This window comes from Corythoichthys intestinalis, chromosome 12, assembly GCF_030265065.1.
Source record: "Corythoichthys intestinalis isolate RoL2023-P3 chromosome 12, ASM3026506v1, whole genome shotgun sequence".
NCBI lineage: Eukaryota > Metazoa > Chordata > Actinopteri > Syngnathiformes > Syngnathidae > Corythoichthys > Corythoichthys intestinalis.
Genome location: NC_080406.1, coordinates 33761134 through 33787844, shown reverse-complemented (window position 1 = coordinate 33787844; position 26711 = coordinate 33761134). Strand labels below are relative to the sequence as shown.

The window sequence follows — 26711 nt, the reverse complement described above, 5'->3', positions numbered from 1 at the left end:
CTCAGCAGCTTTTCCCCAGGAGACCTAATAAGACAAGAGCAAAACATTTGGGAGTTGAGACCAAGGCAAGGTCAAGTCTTCAAATTGTGGTCTCGAGACCTGTCTTGAGAGTTACAACACGAGTAGCTACGTATATGGAAAGTTATTTTAACATTTATCCTTTAAAGTTGAAATCCATTTTAAGTTCCATGTACTAATAGTTTTCTCCTACTACTGTTACTTCCTCCTCAAAACAATTGACTGCACTATCAGACTGTGTATTAGCAGCAACGTTTCCACTGTTGTAAAATAACGCTGTCCAGTGCTAGGACGACTACGTGCTACTGGTGATGCAAACACTGTTGTGCATCTGAAGAGAATATAGAAAACTGTCAAACGGTGTCAAGTGGATGCTTAACGGTTCTCTGTTTTCCTCCTCCCCTAGTGTAGCCTGCGCACAACAGCGGATGCTTGAAGAAGATACATCTTTACCGCTCTGTCATGAGACCAGTAACACCACCACAGTAATGTCACCATTGTTATTAGCAAGCTGCACAGAGCCCAGTGGGCTAAAATGGGCCGGTCCTGAGTCCAACCCACATGCCCTGCCTTCCCCATCCAGCGAATTCTCACGTGACATTGTCAAAGGCAGCCTCAGGAAGCCACGGAGGGTTCCAATGCACAGGAGAAGCTGGAGTACAATAGTGCCAAGCTCCAGGAGTTTTGAGGCATTGTTAGAAAAGACCAAAGCCACGTTCACAGGCAAGAGCGCAGGTCAGAAATTTGAGTCACAACATCGCTCAAAAGCTCAGCGCATACTTTATGCCAAAACTGTCACCAAAAGTTTGTCACACGGTTCGGTCACCTTAAACTCAACGTGTGGGTGGCTGCCACAGTCAGCAACAGCACAGCTGGATGCAGGTGCATGGAGATGGCGTAGGCCGGTCAATTGCTGCTTCATTTGGCGACAGAAAACAACAGAGCACGACGACCGAAAACCATCCAAAACAGTGTCCTTTGTCAGCTCGAGCGGTGATAAGCAAGGGTGCAATAGAGCTGAGCAGAGCAACATGGCCAAAATGAGCCTGGAGGAAAGGTTAGCACATGTAAATTCAATGAAGGGCAAAACCTACAGCCTTCGCACAGGGTTTGCGCTCGCACGGACAGACGCCTTAGAGATGGTGAGCTTGCTGCGGTCAGGGTACACATCTCGAGGTAAAAACACTGAGGCCTGCGACACCAACACGGAAAACTCTCAGCTGCTCATCACGCAGGCTAAAGCACTAAGCGGCGCCTGCACTCAAATGGCCGCAGAATATGGAAGCCCGGAGGAGTTGCTGCTCACACTGACCCACAGTTTCCACACACTCTGCTGCCTCACACAGGCCTGCATGTCCCTCGCGGAAGGCCTGCGCAGCGACACGGAGCGACACAAAGTAGTAGCCAAGGTGGATGAGGTGGTCATCAACTATGTGTGTCTGTTAAAATCTGCCGAGGCATCTTTGGTCAGCTCCCCCGAAGACCCCAGTGTGAAGGCACTGATGCAGCACTCGGCCAACGTGTCTGCCATCATAGACAAACTAATCCACTTAATGACAACACTGTGCTACGAATAACCTTTCCCGATTATTGATTTTAAAGCCATAACATGGGTGTTACCAACGTGAACTGCTAAGACAAAAATGCCTTGTGTACACTATATTTTATTACACAATGTAGACATATTTGAATCACAGAATTTTAAAAATATTCTTAGATGAAGCATATGGACCTCCACCGAAGTATTTAATAGTATATAAGAAATATTTCATTTATATATTGGTTGTATTTAAGACTCATAGAGTATTGTTTTGTAAAATGCTAAAATACTGATATATTGGATGAATATTATGTACAGTTGCAGACAAATCATTGCACAGGACAAGATTCAATTCAAATAATGCACTTTTAATCATTTGCCGGGTGATTACATGGACACTGTGTACACTTCCCTGTCATTTTTTGGGTCGACATGATTAAAACTTTAAAATACCTCAATCAAGTCTAAAATGTTTGCTTTTGTGTATATGCTAATCACATTTTCCCATTTAATATTGCATTGGAACAAACACGTTTCTATTGTGTTGTTATTTTTGAGGCTTCACATCAAAATAACACAAGCTGAGAGAATGATGAGATCGTGGATCAATTTGCATTACTCACACACCAAGTTGCATGTGTAATTTCATAACTATGTAAAATAATTCATGCTGTAACCATTTACTCGGGCTTGAGTGCTGGTGATGCCTTTTGAATTAGTGATGATGATGGGCTACTTCAGCATGAGTGTGCAGTTAAGTGTCAGAGCAGACTAGCACATTGCATAATTTTAATGTGTCTGGGCGGAGGGGAGTAAAAGGGAATATTTTTAATATTTCACTTTTGTGCAGTCAGAAAAAAAAAAAGACCTTTGTGGTAGTGTGTCATCGTCTGCTCCAAGATAAACATGAACTCATATCAAAATAATCACTTAATGTGAATTGTATTAGTAATTGAAGGGTTAGAAACAAACCATTTAATATGAAAAGGAAAAATATGCAAGGTCATGTGCTCATGGGGAAGTGATACTGGGGGGAAAAGTCTAAATTCCAGCACCTGGTGCTTTCATCTCACATTAACTGATGTATTGCAACTGAAAATAAGCGCTTCTGTGCATCATGTACTTCTATCTGGTGAGTATGATTTCGTTTTTATTTTTTTCCTACAAAATGTTTGGATTTATAAGTACTGACAAGTTTGCAGGATCAGTTGCAAGGACTGATGGGTTCTCCCATTCTTTAAAATTTTTTTTTTTTTTTTTTTTTTAAGTAATATCCCGTTTTGATAGACACTGTCAGATAGTCATTTAACAATAATTCTTGTGATTTTAGTTCAATTAAGGGTAGAAATGGACTCTATTATGAAAAAAAAGCTCTTTCTATTGGTGTATTTTGTTTAGCTATTTAGTTAAATGTGAGTGACGACTGACAAAATACCACCACTACGACTGAAAGAATAGTTGATTTTACATCGAAATCATGAGTTTGGACCGTTATTTCTCAAGTAGTGGGGCGCGCACCCATGGGGGGCTCAGAGCGATGCCGGGGGTTGCACATGTGACCTCAGGGAACATACTTTTGCCGTAATAGAATAAAGTGTAATTGCACATCCACTCAGTGGGTGGCAGTGGCGCTTTCATTTTCAGTGTGTGCACTGTATTTTTGAACCAATCAAGAGTGCACAGCAAAGAGCACTGGAGATATGAAAAGCTAAAACGAGGAAATATGACGAAGTGTATGTAGCGTTTGGCTTTTGGCTTTGACTTTAAATAGGATGGTAGATGACAAAAGACCAGTCTGTTTACTGTGTCTAAAATGTTTGCAGCGGACAACCGGAAGCCAAATCAATGAAAAGGGCAGTTAAAGACATTAGAGCCCAATCACATTGTTATGCCGCTTGGATTTTTTTTTTTCTGCGAAAACGTGCCGAATATTGCCACCAATCGTCCATGTTTACCAGTGTTACATCAGTAAACCAGCAAGCACTGTTAGCTTCATATAAGGTGGCATACCAAATTGCTCAGTGCAAAATAACCCCACACCATAGCAAAGGAGCTAATACTGCCTGCAGCAAAAAATTAAAAAATGTCTTCTGTCCAATTACACTGTCGTTTTTGTTCTATTAATTTTTGTTTTTTCGGTCAACTTGTTTGGCATATTGTAATCTAAGTTAATGTTGCTAATCAATTTGAATGTATTATTAGTTATTAATTTTATTCAATTTTATTTTCCAGCAACAAATAGTCAACAAATATACCTTAAATGTATGTTTACAGTTTGGATGTGACTTTTTTTTTTTTTTTAAATTCAGGCAAGTTGATGCGCTTTAAGTCTTTTCTGTTACAAACAAAACGATGTTGATACAGTTATACTTTATTGTAAGTTAAAACATATTACTTTTTTCTTTAATATTAAAAATGGCACAATATTATGCAGAGGTGTTGTTATAATAATTTTATGGACAAATGATACTATTTACGGTAGTGGCAGAGAGTTGGGTGAGGGGCGCGAAACATTTACGTCTTCCCGGGCGCGTAACGGCAAATAATTGAGAAGCACTGGTTTAGACATTGCAATTTTTTTCATATGCACTTGACTGACCCAGGATATGTGGTGCTAACTAATATCTCTGCTCATTTCTGCCCCTATTTGTGAGGAAATCTTTACATTTCACATTTTACACAATCAGAAAAACACTTAATTTAAAACTGTATGCCATATTGCTCAGCCCTCGCTTTCTTTTTGGCACAGTTAGTTTATGACTCAAAACTATATAACATGTTTTTGAAACATATAGTGGGGCAAATAAGTATTTAGTCAACCACTAATTGTGCAAGTTCTCCCACTTGAAAATATTAGAGAGGCCTGTAATTGTCAACATGGGTAAACCTCAACCATGAGAGACAGAATGTGAAAAAAAAAAAAAACAAGAAAATCGCATTGTTTGATTTTTAAAGAATTTATTTGCAAATCATGGTGGAAAATAAGTATTTGGTCAATACCAAAAGTTCATCTCAATACTTTGTTATGTACCCTTTGTTGGCAATAATGGAGGCCAAACGTTTTCTGTAACTCTTCACAAGCTTTTCACACAGTGTTGCTGGCATTTTGGCCCAATCCTCCATGCAGATCTCCTCTAGAGCAGTGATGTTTTGGGACTGTCGTTGGGCAACACGGACTTTCAACGCCCTCCACAGATTTTCTATGGGGTTGAGATCTGAAGACTGGCTAGGCCACTCCAGGACCTTGAAATGCTTCTTACAAAGCCACTCCATTGTTGCCCTGGCTGTGTGTTTGGGATCATTGTCATGCTGAAAGACCCAGCCACGTCTTATCTTCAATGCCCTTGCTGATGGAAATAGTTTTCACTCAAAATCTCTCGATACATGGCCCCATTCATTCTTTCCTTTACACAGATCAGTCGCCCTGGTCCCTTTGCAGAAAAACAGCCCCAAAGCATGATGTTTCCACCCCCATGCTTCGGCGTGGGGATAGTGTTCTTCTGATGCAATTCCGTATTCTATTTCCTCCAAACACGAGAACCTGTGTTTCTAGCAAAAAGTTCTATTTTGGTTTCATCTGACCATAACACATTCTCCCAGTCTTCTTCTGGATCATCCAAATGCTCTCGAGCGAACCGCAGATGGGCCTGGACGTGTACTTTCTTCAGCAGGGGGACATGTCTGGCAATGCAGGACTTGAGTCCCTGGTGGCGCATTGTGTACTGATAGTAGCCTTTGTTACTGTGGTCCCAGGAGAAGTTGGACCTCTTTGACAGCCAGAAATATTGCTTTTTGTAGGTGACCAAATACTTATTTTCCACCTTGATTTGCAAATAAATTCTTTAAAAATCAAACAATGTGATTTTCTGTTTTTTTTTCCACATTCTGTCTCTCATGGTTGAGGTTTACCCGTGTTGACAATTACAGGCCACTCTAATCTTTTCAAGTAGGAGAACTTGCACAATTGGTGGTTGACTAAATACTTATTTGCCCCACTGTAAAAAGACTATAATAATACCTGTGTGTCCTTGCCTTATAGAATAGAATAGAATAGAATAGAATAGAATAGAATAGAATAGAATAGAATAGAATAGAATAGAATAGAATAGAATAGAATAGCCCTTTATTGTCATTGTACAGTTGTACAAGGAGCATCTCCCTTTACAGTGCAGGACAAGTAAAAAACTCGAAAGTGGCTTGAATAAAAGTATAAAATCTAAATAAATATACAATATGTATGAGGTAGTCCGACAGTGGGGCAAATAAGTATTTAATCAACCACCAATTGTGCAAGTTCTACTTATAAAGATTAGAGAGGCCTGTAATTGTCAACATGGGTAAACCTCAACCATGAGATACAGAATGTGGAAAAAGGAAAAAAAAAAAAAAAAAAACAGAAAATCACATTGTTTTTTTTAAAGAACATTTTTAAGGAATTTATTTCCAAATTAGAGTGGAAAATAAGTATTTGGTCACCTACAAACAAGCAAGATTTCTGGCTGTCAAAGAAGTCTAACTTCTTCTAACGAAGTCTAGCGAGGCTCCACTCATTAACTGTATTAATGGCACCTGTTTTAACTCATTATCGGTATAAAAGACACCTGTCCACAACCCCAGTCAGTCACACTCCAAACTCCACTATGGCCAAAACCAAAGAGCTGTCGAAGGACACCAGAGACAAAATTGTAGACCTGCACCAGGCTGGGAAGACTGAATCCGCTTGGTGTACAGAAATCAACTGTGGGAGCAATTATTAGAAAATGGAAGACATACAAGACCACTGATAATCTCCCACGATCTGGGGATCCGTGCAAGATCTCACCCTGTGGCGTCAAAATGATAACAAGAACGGTGAGCAAAAATCCTAGAACCACACGGGGGGACCTAGTGAATGACCTACAGAGAGCTGGGACCACACTAACAAAGGCTACTATCAGTAACACAATGCGCCTCCAGGGACTCAAATCCTGCACTGCCAGACGTGTCCCCCTGCTGAAGAAAGTACACGTCCAGGCCCGTCTGCGGTCCGCTATAGAGCATTTGGATGATCCAGAAGAGGACTGGGAGAATGTGTTATGGTCAGATGAAGCCAAAATAGAACTTTTTGGTAGAAACACAGGTTCTCGTGTTTGGAGGAAAAAGAATACTGAATTGCATCCGAAGAACACCATACCCACTGTGAAGCATGGGGGTGGAAACATCATGCTTTGGAGCTCCTTTTCTGCAAAGGACCAGGACGACTGATCTGTGGAAAGGAAAGAATGAATGGGGCCATGTATCGAGAGATTTTGAGTAAAAATCTCCTTCCATCAGCAAGGGCATTGAAAAGCTTGTGAAGAGTTACAGAAAACGTTCAGCCTCCGTTATTGCCAACAAAGGGTACATAACAAAGTATTGAGATGAACTTTTGGTATTGACCAAATACTTTTTTTCCACCATGATTTGCAAATAAATTCTTTAAAAATCAAACAATGTGATTTTCATTTTTTTTTCCCACATTCTGTCTCTCATGTTTGAGGTTTACCCATGTTGACAATTACAGGCCTCTCTAATATTTTCAAGTGGGAGAACTTGCACAATTAATGGTTGACTAAGACTACGTTCATACTACAGGTCTTAATGCACGAATCCGATTTTTTGTCATATCTGGTTTTTGGGCGTGCCCGTTCAGACTGCCTTTGTCCATTGAGACCATTCAAGTATTACGCATGCGCACTAATTCGCAGTCCGACAAGCGCTGAGCAAGACGACCCGCATGCGCAGAAGCATCAAAACAAATGACCACACATGCTGGCTGTCATCCGTCATTCCAGGGATATCATATTTTGTTTTTTAAAAAAAGGACACAAATAACAGACATACAGTAAATAATCCCAGTTTAGGTTTATATTCAAAGTATAAGGATCAGTAGCATGCAATCACTGTCCGTGCATGTCACACACACATACGCGCTGTTTGCCCCGACTCTCGGCCGTGTAAGCAATGTTGAAATATTGCTTATATGGAGCAGACAGAAAACCGATAATTCTCAGGGTTATCTTCAACCCATTTTTATTTTTTTTATGACTGTTGTCAAGTCCAACTCTTCCTAAAAAGCCGTGTTCAAGGCAAGCTAGGCGCTAATAACGCACAGCTGCACCGCTACCGAGGCGTCTCTCTCGCTTTTTGATGACATAATTGCTGCATGAATTCCGATTTGAGAGACCGGACAGTACAGACCACCGCGACAGTCTGGAAAAATGTGGCCCAGATCGGATTTGAACCACATACAAAAGTGACCCAGATCGGATTTGAAATGGTCCAGTTCTATGCGACTTGTCATGTTCAGACCGTCAAGTCAATGCCTCACTCGAGGATTCGTGCATTAAGACCTGTAGTATGAACGTAGCCTTAGTACTTATTTGCCCCAAAGTATGTTCGGGCAGTGCAAACAATTGAAGTGAAGTAGCAGCAGTTGACAGTGAAGGCATTGAATATTGCACATAATATTGCACATAAATAAGTATTGCGCATAGAATATGTGTGAATAGAAGTTAAGTCGCAGAAGTCGACAGTGGTCGTAACTTATGTTTTGATCATATGATGTAGTTTCATGTCATGTTTGTCTGTAAATTTTGCACTGAAGTTTAATTGAAGAAAATAGTTACATGACTCGAAGTCGCAGTAACAGCCAGAAAAATCACAACGACATTTTTCCTAAAATCGTTGAGCCCTAGGTCACCATCCAAAAAGTAAAGGTAAATTATTATTAGTTATGATAAAACATTAAAAATGTAGTGAAATGTTTACCTTTAATTATAATGGGTACTTTTTTCCATTTCCACATACAGATGTGTGCAGCTCTGATAGGATTTTTCTGGTGTCCGTCCAAACTGGCAGCGATCAGTCCATATCCCAAAACTCTGCCATGCGATGTAAGTGAGTTTGACAACGGAACCGTGGTCGCAGTGGACTGCGGCGCAAGACACCTCGAAATCATCCCACAAGGCATTCCGAGAGACACCACCAATCTGACGCTCACCATCAACCACATTCCCAAGTTGAATTCTAGCTCCTTTGAAAACTTGGAGAACCTGACTGAGCTCGACATGAGATGCAACTGTGTGCCCATTAAAATTGGAGCCAAAGACCACATCTGCACACAAAGTTTGGTCGTAGAGGAAAATACATTCAGCGGCTTGAAGAAGCTTCGCGCACTCTATTTGGATGGAAATCAACTCAGTAGTATACCAAATGGACTGCCGTCTGATCTTATCCTGTTGAGTTTAGAAGTCAATCACATCTCTCAAATTTCTCACACTAATTTCTCCACCATTCAAAGCGTTGAGACGCTCTATCTCGGTCAAAACTGCTACTATCGAAATCCGTGCAATGTTTCTTATCAAATTGAAGAAGGAACTTTTTTACAGCTTCGCAATCTAACACTGTTGTCTCTAAAGTCAAACAACTTATCTTTCATTCCACATCAACTGCCTTCAAGTCTGAAGGCATTGTATCTACATAACAATAATATTGAGGAGGTCACAGAAATTGATTTTAAAAATTTAACTAACTTGGAGATTCTTGACTTAAGCGGAAACTGTCCACGATGTTACAATGTTCCTTTCCCATGCACCCCCTGCCCGAATAATTCCCCGCTTCTGATAAGCGTGTCGGCTTTTAGAGAGTTGACAAAACTGAAGGCTCTGCGTTTGCACAGTAACTCTTTAAGACGCGTGCTGCCCGAATGGTTCAACGGTACAACAGATCTAAGAGTCCTCGATCTATCAGCAAACTTTTTAGCAGGCGATATAGGCATTACAAAATTCACACAGTATCTGAGCAAACTGGAAGAATTGGACCTTTCATTTAACTATGAATTACAGCAATATCCCCAAACTCTAACTTTGAGCAAACACTTTTCCAAACTCAAGTCCCTTAAAACCCTACGCATAGAAGGCATTGTGTTTCAGACGTTGCAACCTGAGAACATTGCTCCATTGAAGCATCTGCCAAACTTAGAAGTCATAGACTTGGGTACAAATTTTATTAAAACCACAAACTTCAGCATTCTAATGGGTTTGCCAAATTATAAAATAGTCAGCCTCGCTAACAACAAAATATCAGCTGAAGGGCAAAATGGTATTGGAGTACAGGGGAGGTCATTGTTCTGGTCTCATATACAGGCTGACTACCAATATAAGCAAGTACAAGGAATGGAGTACTTCCGATATGATGAAGACGCACGCAGTTGCAGATATAAAGATAAAGAATTTGGACCCCCTAAGTCGTTTGCCAAAACGGAATGCACTAAGTTTGGAAAAACCCTAGATTTAAGCAGGAATAACATTTTCTTTTTGCATGATGGGTTTTTAAATCTCCCCAAACTACGTTGCCTTAATCTATCGGGAAATGCAATGAGCCAAAGTCTGAATGGTTCAGAATTTACCTACTTGAGTCATCTCCAATATTTAGACTTCACCTTTAATCGTTTGGACTTGCACTACGCAACTGCCTTTCAAGAACTCAAAAATCTGGTCATCCTCGATATTAGCTACAACAGCCATTATTTTGAATCGGAAGGCGTGACTCACATGCTGAACTTTACAAAGAACCTAAAAAAACTCAAGATTTTGCGCATGAACCACAACAAGATTTCTACATCGACAAATACTGAGATGGAGAGCACCTCTTTGGAGAGACTTGAGTTCAGAGGTAACCGATTGGATATGCTGTGGCGAGACGGGGACACCAGATATGTCAACTATTTCAAGAAACTGGTCAATTTGAAAGTACTCGACATCTCCCAGAACAATCTTAATTTCATCCCTTACCAAGTGTTCAGCAATTTACCAGAGAAGTTGTCGGAACTCTACTTAAAAAAAAACATACTGAAATCGTTTCCGTGGGCAAAACTTAAACTTATCCAATCGCTGCAAGTCTTGGATCTCAGCAGCAACAGTTTATCGACTGTTCCGAGTATGCTCTCGAACAGTACCAAAACTCTCAAGAAGCTCATATTGCATGACAACAAAATCCTGACCATCACCCCAACTTTTCTCAAGGAAGCATACAACTTCACATATTTGGACATTAGCTTTAATCATATCCGACACATTGAGGAGTCTAGCTTTCCAGATTATGTTGTCAATCAGATGGAAATGCTACTTTTGAACAACAATGAGTTTGTGTGTTCGTGCAACGTCACTCATTTTGTCAGGTGGCTCAACAGCACCAAGGTGCTCATCCCCAAACTGGCTACAGATGTGACCTGCGCCGCCCCGGAGACACAACGAGGTCAAGCCGTGATCTCTGTCGACCTGTTGGCCTGCCAACACAATGACTTGTCAATCATTCTCTACATGCTCAACTCTTCCCTGGTCCTGAGCTTCCTCATCCTGTCCATTTCCAGTCATTATTTCCTGTGGGACATCTGGTATATCTACCACTTCTGCCAGGCAAAGCTCAAGGGCTACCATCGCTTACACTGCCAGAATTCTATCTACGATGCCTTTGTGTTGTACGACAAAGACGATTCCGCTGTGTCGGAGTGGGTTACAAAGGAAATGTGCGTCCATCTGGAGAAACGAGGAGATCGCCGACTGGCTTTGTGTCTGGAGGAGCGAGACTGGATTCCCGGCTACCCACTGATTGACAACCTCTCGCAAAGCATCCACAAGAGCAAGAGAACCGTGTTCATCCTCACCAACAAATATATCAAAAGTGGAAACTTTAAGACTGCTTTTTACATGGCTCATCAGAGATTAATGGATGAAAAAAATGACGTTATCGTACTGATCCTCTTGGAGGACGTGCCTTGTAATTCTAAGTACCTCAGACTGCGGAAGAGGCTGTACAAACGCTCAGTCCTCGAGTGGCCAACAAACCCTCGGGCTCAGCCGTACTTCTGGTTTAGCGTGAGAAGCGTTTTAGCCACTGAAAGCCACAAGCAATATAATAACCTCTTTAAAGAGACGCTGTAAATAAGATCGGTATGACCAGTATCCCTCTGTAAATGCCTTCGGGCTACCTCTCAATTATGTGTTTGTTGTTTTATTTTATATATTTTATGACTTATCTTATTACTGCAGTTTGGAATTTCAGTCTTATAGACATTGAAAGTTGCTAGCAATACAAAGGGATGTTGTAAAATAGACCAGTAAATTTCTAGTGCACGGTGTGAAAGTATTACCATTAAAAATTAAATATAAAAACATTCTTGTTGTATGAATGCCTCTTTGTCTACCTGAAAAGCAGGCATTATACACTTGTTCAACATTTTATAAAACAGGGAAGTGAGGCCCTAATATACTTCTGCAATTCTTTTCTATTTCTGTCTGAGACCTCGTTCTTCGAGCCTCTTGGAGCTTTGCAGCTGTATTATGAGTGGGTTTATAGGCAGAATACAGTAAATGCAAAGCATTTTTTTAACTTATGAATCAAGACTTTATAGACAACTAAGCATTTGTGAATTCAAAGGAATCAGTGCAGCTTCCACAATGGTGAGTGTCACAGATCCAAACTTATATTCTATAGAAAACCAGCTTTGACAATCATCGCAAAACAAAAACCAGGAAGAAACATTTGTGAAAAACTTTTTAATATGAACAATTTTAGACATTTGTGTAAGAAATGTTGGCTTAAGAATTTAGGTGCTCCAGCTAAAACGAGTCTGCTGCAGTAATTATTTATTCATTCTGTGCCATGAGACTGCATAGGATGAAGTTATGAAACTCAAGAACCGGGGGCCAGATCCAACCCACCATGTCTTTTTATGTCACTCACACAACAACATTAACAACAAAACTCAAGTTTTTTTTCTGGCTTACAGAGTTTTGAGCCTAAATTTGTTTTTTAAATTCATCTACAACTCTTGTTTACTTATCTAGGAAAACATATGTATTATATTATAAATACATGAGATTTTTAGAGTTAGATTAGCTCTCTTAAAGAAATCTCAACAACAATGTGGCCAAAGGCATGAGTAAATTTAACACAAACTCGAAATAAGTGTCATATACAAATTAGAGAGGTGAGAATGGCAAGGGAAATACTGGAAATATCTACTATTTCAGTGTTTTGTTTTTTTTAATATATAATGAAATGAGAACATTTAATCAATGGATATATTTAACAGATCTATAGTATGCCTGTCAACAGTAACCTCTAGTTATGCCACACTTGCCATATGTGAACTGGTGCTTCCAGTTCAGTTACAATAAAAAGGAAGTGCTGTAGTTTTCACTTAATGCACAATCAATGGAATGTAATTTTTTGTGTGTGGGGGGGGGGGGGGGGGGGGGGGGGGGGGGTTATGTCACTGGCGTCGTTAGGTAGGCCCCCTAAAATAATCTTCAGACCCGCTAAAAATATTGGTGGTTTTATTTAAAAAAAAAAAAAAAAAAAAAAAGTGGCATATTCACTATGAAGTTGCCAGAATATTAGTTTAAATTAGGGGTGTCAAACGATTAAAATTTTTAATCGAGTTAATTACAGCTTAAAAATTAATTAATCGTAATTAATCGCAATTCAAACCATCTCTAAGGTATGCCATATTTTTCTGTAAATTATTGTTGGAATGGAAAGATAAGACACAAGACGGATATATACATACAACATACTGTACATAAGTGCTGTATTTGTTTATTATAACAATAAATCCACAAATGGCATTATTAACATTCTTTCTGTTTAAGTGATCCATGGATAGTAAGACTTGTAGTTCATAAAAGATAAATGTTATAGTTACAAGTTATAGTAATTTTATATTAAAACCCCTCTTCATATTTTCGTTTTAATAAAATTTGTACAATTTTCAATCAAAAGTAGAGTTAATATAATAATAAGAAGAATAAAAATAACAATAATAAGAATTGAGTGACCAAACTCTGAGTAATGCCAGTTCATTTTGCATTGTTGTTTAGCTGTGTGAGAATAGGGCCTCATTTCTACAGACTGAAGTGCTTTTCTTTTTGTGAACATTTTTTTTTATTTTTTTTTTTGAGAGATAGCAATATTATTTTTGTTGTGCTTTCACTAAATGATACTTCTGTTTGTTGTGAAGGAGTTGCAGAAGCGTATGCCAATAAACGGCGCAGCCCAAAGAACTCCTGTGTCCACTCGCCTTTATAACAGATATATCTCTGAGCATATCTTACCCAAAATACAACAAGAGACACATAATTGCCACTAAAAGAAAGCAAACTTACCGAAATATGTGTGGAGCACAAAGCAACAGCATAAACGTCTCACAACTACCAATTCTCCCACTATTAGAAGGAATAACATTAGTATGGAACGGCGCTGCGCTGCCCCCAAGCGGCCGGTGGCATTCTGTTCACTCTTAATGTCCATAAACGGCCTCATTGAAATCTGTTTGAGGCAATGCGAGAGCGGCTCATTCAGTGCATGCGTTAATTGCGTCAAATATTTTAACGTGATTAATTTAGAAAATTAATTAACGCCCGTTAACGCGATAATTTTGACAGCCCTAGTTTAAATCAATAATAATGTAACCTGTCATTATTAATTTAAATATGATCATAAATCTGCCAGTTTCTCCACACTGTCAGAGAGCTCCATTAGTGCGTACTTATCCAATCAATTCCACTTGTTCATGTAGAGAACGCCCACATCGCTAAAACTCCAATCCGCGTTTTCCCTGTGACTTGCTCGTACCGGCACTGTGTGCTTGTTTACCTCTGAGGCCCACAGTCTCGAGTAGAGCGTGAACTAGACAGATGGATGAAGGATGGACATGAGATGGATTTCAAGAACGTGAGTATTTATCACTCCTGGGAGTAAAAGTTAGTTAGCTCCAGCTAACAGCAGAAAGACCCATGTAATTAATAAAGTAAATGATCTGTGTTTGACATATAAAAACCTGGCTTCCACACTACAGACAATCTCTGCGCACGTCTTATCTTCTTTGTTTTGCGGTCAAAGGTTACGTCTCAGCGCTAAAATAACGTTGCTACTTAGCTACTGCTAGCTTGTTAGTCTGAAATGCATTGTGAAGGTCCAGGTTGTCTATAGAGTTAAGTCTCTTTTACAACTATCTTTGGGGTGACTTCCTTCGAATCTGGAGCATTGGCTGTTTCTCACTTTACGCATGGATGAGTACAGGAGCTGAGCTCATTCACGTACAGTACAGACTAAAAGTTTGGACACACCTCATTCAATGGAACACAAATGAAGGTCCCAATCCCAAAGGCGAGAGTGTGTAAAAAAGGTTTGCTAAGTACATTATTCCACACATGCTCATTCATAGTTATATTACCTTCAGTGAGAATTCACAATATAAATAGTCATGAAAATAAAGGAAACGCATGCATGAAAACGTGTGTCCAAACATTTGGCCTGTACAGTATGATTATCATTAGTAAATGGTCATAATAATACACTAATAATAATCACCACCTTTATTGACCTGTGGGAGACAGTGCAGAGGAGCAAAGAGGGTGAGAGGGGAGAGACCTCAATTGTAAAGGTGAGTAAGAGAGAAATTATTAGACAGAGTAGACAGCCAAGAAGATGATTATATATGGCATACGCACGCACACACAAATTAGCCTGACCCAGATACAGTGGGGCACATAAGTATTTAGTCAACCACTAATTGTGCAAGTTCTCCCACTTGAAATATTAGAGAGGCCTCTAATTGTCAACATGGGTAAACCTCAACCATGAGAGACAGAATGTGGAAAAAAAAAACAGAAAATCACATTTTTTGATTTTTAAAGAATTTATTTGCAAATCATGGTGGAAAATAAGTATTTGGTCAATACCAAAAGTTCATCTCAATACTTTGTTATGTAACCTTTGTTGGTAATAACAGAGGCCAAACGTAACTCTTCACAAGCTTTTCACACACTGTTGCTGGTATTTTGGCCCATTCCTCCATGCAGAGCTCCTCGAGAGCAGTGATGTTTTGGGGCTGTCGTTGGGCAACACGGACTTTCAACTCCCTCCACAGATTTTCTATGGGGTTGAGATCTGGAGACAATGCTACTCCAGGACCTTGAAATGCTTCTTATGAAGCCACTCCTTTTTTGCCCTGGCTGTGTGTTTGGGATCATTGTCATGCTGAAAGACCCAGCCACGTCTCATCTTCAATGCCCTTGCTGATGGAAGGAGATTTTCACTCAAAATCTCTCGATACATGGCCCCATTCATCCTTTCCTTTACACAGATCAGTCATCCTGGTCCATTTGCAGAAAAACAGCCCCAAAGCATGATGTTTCCACCCCCATGCTTCACAGTGGGTATGGTGTTCTTCGGATGCAATTCAGTATTCTTTTTCCTCCAAACACAAGAACCTGTGTTTCTAACAAAAAGTTTTATTTTGGTTTCATCTGACCATAACACATTCTCCCAGTCCTCTTCTGGATCATCCAAATGCTCTCTAGCGAACCGCAGACAGGCCTGGACGCGTTCCGGCTTCAGCAGGGGGTCACGTCTGGCAGTGCAGGATTTTAGTCCCTGGCGGCGCATTGTGTTACTAATAGTAGCCTTTGTTACTGTGGTCCCAGCTCTCTGTAGGTCATTCACTAGGTCCCCCCATGTGGTTCTGGGATTTTTTCTCACCTTGTTATCATTTTGACACCACGGGGTGAGATCTTGCATGGAGCCCCAGATCGAAGGAGATTATCAGTGGTCTTGTATGTCTTCCATTTTCTAATAATTGCTCCCACAGTTGATTTCTTTACACCAAGCGTTTTACCTATTGCAGATTCAGTCTTCCCAGCCTGGTGCAGGTCTACAATTTTGTCTCTGGTGTCCTTCGACAGCTCTTTGGTCTTGGCCATAGTGGAGTTTGGAGTGTGACTGACTGAGGTTGTGGACAGGTGTCTTTTATACCGATAATGAGTTAAAACAGGTGTCATTAATACAGGAAACGAGTGGAGCCTCGTTAGAAGAAGTTAGATCTCTTTGACAGCCAGAAATCTTGCTTGTTTGTAGGTGACCAAATATTTGTTTTCCACGCTAATTTGGAAGTAAATTCTTTAAAACTCAAACAATGTGATTTTCTGTTTTCCGCGGAAAACACAGACATGACTGAAAAATCAGTTTCTGCTTTTTTAGTTTTAGTTAGAAAGCATGCAAACAGTTTGCTGAAGACATGTCAACAAAGCGCATGGATTACTGGAACCATGTCCTATGGTCTGATGAGACGGGACGGGCTTTCTTGTGTACGGTCTTCAGAAGAGGCTTCCTCCTGGGGTGACAGCCATGCACACCAATTTGATGTAGAGTGCGCCGTATGGTCTGAGCACTAACAGGCTGACCCCCCACCTCTTTAATCTCTGCAGCAATGCTGACAGCACGCCTGTAACGAGTCACATGACATTTTGGAGGGAAAATGACAACAACTACTCAATTTGGACATTTATGGAAGCACTTATTTACTAAGGGGTGTACTCACTTTTGTTGCCAAGGGTTTAGATATTAATGGCTATATTTTGAGGGGAAAATAAATGAACTCTATTATATAAGCTGCACACAGACTACTTTTCATTGTGTCAAAGTTTCATTTTGTCAGTGTTGTCCCATGAAAAGATATACTTAAATATCTGCAGAAATGCGAGGGGTGTACTCACTTTTGTGATATATATACATTTAATGTGGACATTCTTTTATTTTCTCATATTTAATTACAGCATGGGATGAGTTCATAATTGTCACAGAGATGTGGAAAAACAAGACCATACAAAAAGGCAAACACTACTGCTACCTCCTGGGCTTAATTGGTACTACATAAACAGTTACTCATTACCTACACCCCCAGTCATAAGTATTGAGACTTTTCACCATTCAGTTGAATGAGAAAGAGTCTCAAACCTTTTGACCGAGCGGTTAGTAAAACCTAATTCTGGCAAGAGTAAAATGATTTTATTGACTTCATCTTGTTGTTTGTCTACAGCCTGCCACGCATTGGATGCACTTGCTGCTGCTGTGCGGTTGTTTTTGGCCTGCTGCGAGCAAACCTGAGTGGATGTTACCCCAGTTCCCTTGTGACGTTATAGTCCACAATGATACAAATGTCGTATTTGACTGCATGGGGCGAAGATTGGAAAAGGTACCACATGGTATAACCAGTAATGCAACAGTGCTGATATTGTCAGAAAACCATATCAAGCATATTAAATCTAATTCCTTTTCTGGCCTCATGAATCTCACTGAAATCAACTTGAGCTGGGCAAACAAGCATAAACCTGTCAAGATTGATGAGAATACGTTCAAAAATTTGACCAACCTACGTGAGCTGAAGCTAAGCGGCAACCACCTGACCGCACTGCCTGTCCCATTACCACTTAGTTTGGACATCATAGAGTTCACTGAAAACAAGATTGTGTCATTGAATAAAAACAGCCTAACCACACTGCAAAATGTGAAAATACTATTGCTGTCCAAAAACTGCTACTACTGGAACCCCTGTGGGGAAAACATGAAGATTGCAAAAGGCAGTTTTGCGGCAATGACCAAACTGCAGAAATTGGACTTGTCCTTCAACAACCTAACCGAGGTTCCCAAAGACCTGCCTTTATCGCTGCACGTGCTAAAACTAGAAGACAATCATATCCAGTACATATCTGAAAAGGATTTTCGTGGCATGCATCAAATAAAAGTCCTCCATTTTCAAGGGAACTGTCCAAGGTGTAGTAACGCTCCCTATCCCTGTGTTCCTTGTAAAAATACGTCTCTTGCCATTCATCCCAACGCCTTTGAAAGTCTCACACAGCTGCAATCTCTCAGTATGGGAGGAAACTCACTAACCAACATTAACCCATCCTGGTTTAGGACCTTATCACAACTTAAAGAATTGTATATCTCATTTAACTTATTACAGCCAGAAATCACCGGGGAGGCTAAATTTCTTGCGTTCCTTCCCCAGCTTGAAAAAATTGATCTGTCCTTCAACTTTTTAATGAGGACCTATCCCCGAACATTAAAACTCTCCCAGAGTTTTTCCCTTCTACAGTCACTCCGAACTTTACATTTGGAGGGTTTAGTCTTCCAGGAAATTGGTAACCACTCGCTTGAACCTCTGTATGAACTGAAAAACCTTTCTGCACTGAACTTGGGGACTAATTTCATCATTTACTTAGATTCCAAAATATTTAGCAATTTCCAACACCTGAAGATGATATACCTTGCAGAAAATCGTCTCTTTCCAACTAATGTGAGGCATTTGCCACATTCCAATGAGGGATACGAATCTGTTTCAACTTTCAAAAACCACCATCCTCAGTACTTTGAGATAACACACAGCTTTGTCAAACAAGAGTGCTATGATTCTGGCCGTGTGCTGAGCCTCAGCTCAAACAATCTGTTCTTCATCTCCCCAGAGCAGTTTGAAGGCTACATCAACATCACGTGTCTCAACCTCTCAGGGAATGGATTCTCACAAGCACTCAATGGCACAGAGTTCTCCTCGATCCCGACACTCACATATCTGGACTTGTCCTATAACAAGATCGATCTGGCCTACGACAATGCCTTCAGCGAGCTACAAGACTTGCAAGTACTAGACATCAGCTACAACTCGCACTATTTTCGGTCCTACGGCGTATCACACAATCTACACTTTCTTCGAAATCTGCCTGTCCTGAGAGTACTAAATATGAGTCATAACTCTATTTCAACATTGACGACAAAACACATGCACAGCAAATCCCTGTCAGAACTACAATTTCGAGGCAATGTTCTAGGGAATATATGGAATGTAAAGGATCCCTCATACATTAAACTTTTCAGTGATCTAACAAATTTGACCATATTAGATATATCTGATAATCTTATCACCAAACTTCCTGACAATGTTTATGAGTTTTTGCCACAAAACCTGACGACATTACGGATAAGTCACAATATACTCAAAGATTTCAGATGGGATAAGCTTAACCATTTCCTTCAACTTAAATTTCTGGACCTTAGCTACAATGAAATATCTGATGTAACAGGGATGAACTTCAATGCTACCAACACGTTGCTTGACCTGGACCTGAGTCACAATCACATCAGCCAATTGGACAATGGCTTTTTGGAAGGAGCCAAAAGCCTCATGATGCTTTCCCTAAGCTACAACAAACTGACCAACATTAATCAATCAACTTTCCAAACAAGTCCTGACACTCCAATAAAAAAGTTGCTCCTGGGGCATAACCCATTTCAGTGTACCTGTGACATGTTAGACTTTATTGTATGGATTGAAACCAGTGGTATACACATCCCCCGATTGACCACTGATGTGACATGTGATGCACCAGAAAATCAGAAAAATCACATACTAATTTACTTTGATATCAACCAGTGTGTGAATGGAAATCATGCCTTCTGGCTCTTCTTAGTAACAGGTTCATTTATTTGTATTTTCATGTTGACCACAATAAGTGCTCATTTATTTTACTGGGATGCTTCCTATATCATACTTTATGTGAAGGCCAAATTGAAGGGCTACCACTCCCTGAAATCGGACCACAGCTTTTATGATGTCTTTGTGACCTACGATACCAAAGACCCACTCGTTTCGGAGTGGGTGATGAGGAACCTTAGGGTGAAGCTGGAAGAGGAGGGTGAAAAGCATCTTCCTCTATGTCTGCAAGACAGAGACTGGCTTCCTGGCGTGCCCTTGGTGGACAATCTTCTTCACAGCATCCAACGGAGCCGAAAGACCATGTTTGTATTAACGGAGGGCTACATCAAGACCGGCATCTTCCGGATGGCCATGTACCTGGCCCATCAACGGCTGTTGGACGAGAACGTGGACGTGATCGTGCTACTGATACTGGAGCCCGTGATGCAGTACTCCTACTTCCTGCGGCTTCGTCGGAGATTGTGCGGGCGCACTGTAATGGAGTGGCCCAAAACGGCGGCCGCCGAGCCTTGGTTTTGGCAAAACCTCAGGAATGTCATTCGAGTGGACAATCAGGTCATGTACAACAAAACCTATATCAGGTACTTTACTCATAAGTGATGAAGTCCATCAGAGGCACTGTTTTGTTTACAACAGCGAGGACATTGTCTTGAACTTGTGGTTATCTTTGTGAAAAAAAAAACTACCTTCATAGCTTCCTAATGCTCTGCTGTTCCTTATCCTTTCACGTTAAGACCAAAATTACTGTTTTAAATACATGAATTATATTGATGATATGATGTTGCGTTGTGATCCCAAAAAAAAGGAAAAACTGGCGGCAAAATATTTGACACCTATTAGTCTAGAAAGGACTCTTTTTTTAACGCTTTAGGACTGCAGTGAACCACAGTGGCAGTCATTATGCTGAAACACCTCTCTGCCTTAGTTAAGGTCAAAGATCTAGATCAGGGTTCACTAAATCCGGACCTCGGAGCCACTTTTCCTTCGTGTTTTCCATGTCTCCCTCCTCCAACACACCTGAACCAAATAATCAGGATCATTATCAGGCTTCTGGAGAGGTTGCTGATGACATAATCATTTGATTCTGGTGTGTTAGAAGTTGATCAAGGTCTGTCTTAATTTTAGAACCAAAAAAATGGAAAGATTCCTAAGATTGTTGTTTATCCTATGTACAGTACTACTGAGATGAAAATTGAACTTTTTGGAAGGTGTGGGTCCCATTACATTTTTTCACAAAGTGGCATGTAACTTTGAATATTTTTCTCCATTGTGAATAAAACCCATATTTAAAACCTTGAATTTTATGTTTGATGGGGTTTTTTCTTTCCCAGATATTTAATTCATTTGCTGCCATTGATCGACATCCAATCAGAGGTGGGTGGTAATGCATTACATTTACTCAGTTACATTTACTTAAGTAACTTTTTGCGAAAAATGTACTCTTTGGAGTGGTTTTACCATGCAATACTTTTACTTGCATAGATTTGCAAAGAAACACTACTTTTACTCCACTAATTTGGGCTACACGACAGTTGTTACATTTTTCGTCTTTATTCACATATTGACTTTATTGTTGCCAGAGATGCCGACAGACCCCTTCCCAGATTCATCAATGAGACGTGGAAACAATAACCACATAACTCCATTACCAATCAAAGTTAACAATGTTTTTCTCCCCTAGAGGGTACTCATGCTCTTTGGACGGGTGATGTTTCATTTTGTTGTTCTGGTCTGAATTCGATTTTTGAGTCATCATTTTGGTCTAATATGGTTATGTATCAGGTACTGATGGCAGCGATACCGATACCAGTATGGGCAGGGGGGGCCGATCCGGCCCAAAATTGTTGTATCGGTCAGTACCAACAAGCAGGGCGCCGATACCATTCACCAGTCTGGTAACACTGAACACAGCCTTTTTTCTCCTGACCCTCACTACACTCTGTGTTGTGTGTAGAGGTAAGATCATGCCTAAAAAACCAGCCCGACACGACCCGGCCCGCGAGAAAAAAACCCATAATTTTATGTTTTATTTTTAGGCTCTAGCCCGAAAACCCCCCGAAATTGTATGTTTTATTTGTGAGGACTCAGGAAAAGGAGGAAATGCGGGGATGCGATGCGTCAGTCAGACCTGGACAGAGCACTGCTTGGAAAAAGGTTGCGTTTTGCATGATCACATTTATGACGATGCCTATGCATAATGATAACAACGTGTGCAGGCATGCCAAATTATTTATTTTAAACAAGTATTCCTTAGTTTAACATCCATAGATCGTTTTAGTATACGTATATAAATATATATTTGTTTAAAAAAAGTTAGCGATAGAGAAGGCAAGGCAAGGCAAATTTATTTATATAGCACAATTCAACACAAGGCAATTCAAAGTGCTTTACATCACATGAAGACCATGAAAATCACTTTTTAATCAACACAACGTAAAAACCAAGACAAAAGATCGCATTTAATCACAGAATAAAAATAAATTAATAAAAATAAAACAAAAATAAAAATAAAGCAAAAACTACTACTAATAATAATCATTGAAATCAGCAATGGAGATAAGCACAAGAGGAATAGAAGGCAGGTAGATTGAAATATATAGACAGTTATGGATATGCAGTGCTAAACAAAAGCGTTTTTAGCCCTGATTTAAAGGAGCTAACAGTTTGAGCATACTTCAGACGTTCGGGTAACTTGTTCCAGAGGTGAGGAGCATAATAACTAAATGCTGCCTCACCCTGGTTGGTTCTTGTTCTTGGAACATGCAGAAGACCCGTTCCAGACGACCTTAGGGGTCTAGATGTCTCATAGGAATCTAACAAGTCAAGCATGTATTTTGGTCCAAGGTCATTAAGTGTTTTGTAGACGAGCAGTAGTATTTTATAGTCTATCCTTTGACTCACTGGAAGCCAGTGTAGCGATTTCAAAACCGGTGTATTGTGGTCCAGCTTCCTTGTATTTGTGAGGACTCTGGCTACAGCATTCTGTACTAGCTGCAGCTTCCTGACTGATTTTTTATCAAGACCTGTAAATATACCGTTGCAGTAGTCCAATCTGCTGAAAATGAATGCATGCATAAGTTTTTCCATGTCTTGTTGAGTCAGAAGCCCCTTAATTCTGGTTATATTTTTTAGGTGGTAATAAGCGGATTTAGTGACGGACTTTAGATGGCTATCAAATTTTAGGTCTGAGTCAATAATTACGCCAGGGTTTCTGACTTGATTTGTAGCTGTAAGTGACATTGTGCTAAGTTGGCTGCTTATCTTTGACCTTTTCCTTTTTTGATGAGGCATAGGCCTGTGTGAATAACGCACATGTGTTACCACTTATGTAACGCTTCCTAATCACCTCTGTTTCCCTTTTCAGAGGATGGACAGGGGTGGTCATTTTAAACATAATGCAGTAGTGATCAGACAGAGCAACATCATTCACTGTGACCTCAGAGATGTTAAGACCTTTGGATATTATTAAGTCCAGTATGTGCCCCTGTTATGTGTTGGAACTGTGACATGCTGAGATAAACCAAATGTATCCAAAATATTTAAAACCTCTCTAGCACATCCTTCTTCAGGATTATCAACATGAATGTTAAAGTCACCCACTAAAACAACACAATCAAAGTCCATGCAGACGGAAGACAGTATTTTGGTAAGCTCATCAAAAAACATTGTGTTATACTTCGGTGGTCTGTAAATTGTTACCAAGGCAGCTCTGCAAGGGCTTTTTAGCTGAATGACAATATACTCAAAGGAATCAAACTGACCACATGAAATATTCGTGCATTGAAAACTGTCCCTGATCAGACTGGCAACCCCACCTCCTTTCTTATGGGTTCTTGGCGCACTAAAGAAATTGAAGTTTGTGGGGGTTGCCTCAATCAGAACTGTCGAACTCTTATCTTGATCTAACCAAGTTTCTGTTAGGAACAACATGTCAAGGTTATGTTTGCTGATAAAATCATTAATTAAGAAAGATTTGCCAGCTAAAGATCTAATATTTAGCAGAGCCAATTGGAGATGCCAGACTGGATTCACTGGTGAGTTTTGGGAATGACATACTATGCTTAACAGGTTGGCAGAGTTGATTGAACGTTTTTTATTTCTCACCAGTCTAGCCTTTTTTTTGTTGTTTATCACCATTGGGATTGTTGAGCATACATACTGTACTCCATAAGGCCCCGGCTTTTGCTGGGACAGAACAGTCTTTGTAATGTTGTCACAGCCTGGACCCGGTGCACATCATATTGGTGTCGCAAACATAGCTTCCTCCATAGAAGGATAATACCGTGTAGTTCCAGAGTTGTAGTGCTTTGGCTTTGCCCCGAGAGAATTCCAGGGGAGGCTAGTTGGTTTGTTGCCATCTTCCCCTGGCACCTGTTGGGTGTGACAGGTACAGGGTGGAAGCGAAGACATGAACTTGAGGAGATCAAGAGACTGGTTAACCTTGCTATCTAGATCCATGGAGTCCCGATCAGGTTGACTCATTATTCCATCCAAACTAAGTCGTCGGCGGGGTGGCTTCCGGGACTGTGGGGATTTAGGCCTTGATGAGGCCTTAGCCTGACTGAGTCGGCGGAGTGGTGGCGTCTTGGAGTGTGAGGATTTGGTGGTGGATGGGGCCTTATCCTGGAGTCGGCGGCGTGGTGGCGTCTTGGAGTGCGAGGATTTGGGGCTGGATGGGGCCTTAGCCTGGAGTCGGCGGCGTGGTGGCGTCTTGGAGTGCGAGGATTTGGGGCTGGATGGGGCCTCGACAGCAGAGGATTGCACGGTCGGGTCGTTCTCCTCCTGTTGAGCTGATGGAGCCACTTCTTGAGTCTCATCTGAAGGGGGTCGATCACCTGCTACCAGGGTCTCCTCCCGTTGAGGCAGTGGAGCCTCAGCAGAGGAGGGTTGGTCACAGCCTGGCAGGGCTGGCTTAGTCACTTCCCCTTCAGCGACTATCGGCTCCATTTTTGGAGGAGACGTTGATCCTGCATGCACACTGTCTGATTCAGCACTCATCCCAGCCACCATGTTTATCCGATGTTTTGGGACAGCTTGCCTCCTTTCCTCGAGATAAGCAGACTGTCTGTGCCTCAAGAGATAAAACATGCTGCTGCTTAGTAACCGCACTCCTGACTTATTTAGGTGAAGGCCATCGTTCTTAAAGAGATGCCTGCGCCCTGAAAATATGTTGAAATTGTCAATGAAGTACATCGTTTGTCCAGCGCATATTGCTTTGAGCCATTTGTTGAGCATCATCACTCTGCTGAAACTTTCATCCCCCAGTCTGGGCGCGGGTATGGGTCCACTGAAAAACACCTCAGTATTTAAAGTTCCGACTATGTTTATTAGTTCAGTGAAGTCTTGCTTTAAAAGCTCTGATTTTTGCTTCGCAATATCGAGGGCTCCTGTGTGTATTATCAGAGTAGTGGCTGCTGGATGCTGAGCAGCAATGCTCAGGATATTCTCTGAGATAACAGACACCGTAGCTTTGTTAAAACAACATACTCTGGTATTGTTGCTACAAAAGTGTTTCATCCCATTCACAGCAAAGTCGCCCACTATCAGAGTGCGGGGCCCATTGGGTCGCTTTCTCTGTAGCCTGCTAGCACATGCATTAGCATCGTACCTCTCTTTCGAGCTGGGTGTTCCAACTTTCCCTGGGTCAGGAGTCTCGGAGAGTGGCGTAAATCTATTTTCCAGTAGAATTCCAGCAGCTTGAGGCACTTTGCTTTGAGCCTTTGTTGTTGCCTTGATCTGTGATAATTTTCTTTCTGGTGCCGGAGTAGATGACGCTGTCTTCTGCAGAGGTGGCCATTCCTTTTCATCGTAAATCTGCCAGTGCTGGGTTCTGCCAGGGTCCCGTTGAGTCTCGATGGTGTTTGTTTGCATTCTGTGGGTCCGCTCCCACTCGTTGTTTTGGGAGATCGGCAGGGTGGTTTCATTCCCGGGCTGTCCATTTACCTCCATATTCACTTCAAGCCGGTAGATTTTTGTTTCCAGTACTGCTATCTTCTGGAGCAGTTTGTGGTAATCATCCATTGACAGGGGAGGCATGTTGCTGCTACTTAGCTTTCGTTAGCCGAATTCCTCAGCTCCGATAAGGCAGACTTGTGTTCCAGTAACGACAAAAAGCACTTTAAAAGGCTCAAAAATGCTCAAAAAGCATTTGTTTGAATATAAACAAGATTAAAAGAAAATTCCAAGACTTACTGAGTAATTTAGAGGTGATTAAAAATGATTAAAAAGATGATTGAAGCTTGAGAAGCAGGAGCAAAGCAGAGAGACGTCTGCACAGTAGCAAAGCAGCAGGGCCCGACCTGACCTGAACGTAAATAATTGACATTTGGGGCCCGACCCGGCACTGCTGGTGCATAAACAGGGAGGCTAATAGAGGGACAGGATGCTTTGGTCAATTGTTATTATTATTACTTATAAATTCATGGAAATTTCACTGTTTGGCCTTTGAGAGGTTTAAAAAAGTTCAGTTCATTCAGAGTTTATTATAATGACTGTATTTTTCCTTTTCTTACTGTTGGGCTAGTATTAATGTTTTAATTTCACAAATTTAGCACTATTTTGGCCTTTGAGAGTCAAAGGTTTATTCAAATATTGTCACCAGAACCAGGTATCCAATGAAAAGCTCTACTGGATCCACTTTATATTAGTCTTTTTTCTTGTTCTGCAAAGTTAAGCAGCAACCTGACAAAGCCATGATAGCAATGATTTCACATCCAAGTATGTAGCTCTTTTAAAAAAAAATACATACTGTATATATAGATATATATAAACGGAATGGTATCGCTATGGTATCGGCTG

The 26711-nt window shown here is 40.8% G+C and overlaps 3 protein-coding genes across 7 annotated transcripts in view; all 3 read left to right on the top strand.

Annotated features, from left to right (window-relative positions):
* The window catches only part of frmpd4 (FERM and PDZ domain containing 4), a 98240-nt gene extending 96249 nt beyond the window's left edge, over positions 1-1991 (top strand). For 3 of the 5 annotated variants that reach the window (XM_057851790.1, XM_057851791.1, XM_057851792.1), the window contains exon 17: positions 430-1991. In XM_057851790.1, coding sequence (XP_057707773.1) covers positions 430-1595 — 1166 coding nt within the window. In that variant the 3' untranslated portion in view covers positions 1596-1991. The remainder of the gene's footprint in view (positions 1-429) is intronic. The other 2 variants (XM_057851795.1, XM_057851796.1) reach the window with 1 other exon arrangement.
* A 191-nt stretch (positions 1992-2182) lies between these two features.
* On the top strand, positions 2183-11540 carry tlr7 (toll-like receptor 7). The gene is made up of 2 exons (XM_057851797.1): positions 2183-2690; positions 8389-11540. Exons 1-2 carry the CDS (start codon positions 2676-2678, stop codon positions 11518-11520), a joined length of 3147 nt encoding a protein of 1048 aa, XP_057707780.1. The 5' UTR covers positions 2183-2675; the 3' UTR covers positions 11521-11540.
* A 383-nt stretch (positions 11541-11923) lies between these two features.
* Positions 11924-26711, top strand: part of LOC130926705 (epidermal growth factor-like protein 6) — a 56377-nt gene continuing 41589 nt past the window's right edge. Inside the window, exons 1-2 of the mRNA XM_057851800.1 lie at positions 11924-12039; positions 17460-20509. Coding sequence (XP_057707783.1) covers positions 11950-12039; positions 17460-20509 — 3140 coding nt within the window. The 5' untranslated portion in view covers positions 11924-11949. The remainder of the gene's footprint in view (positions 12040-17459; positions 20510-26711) is intronic.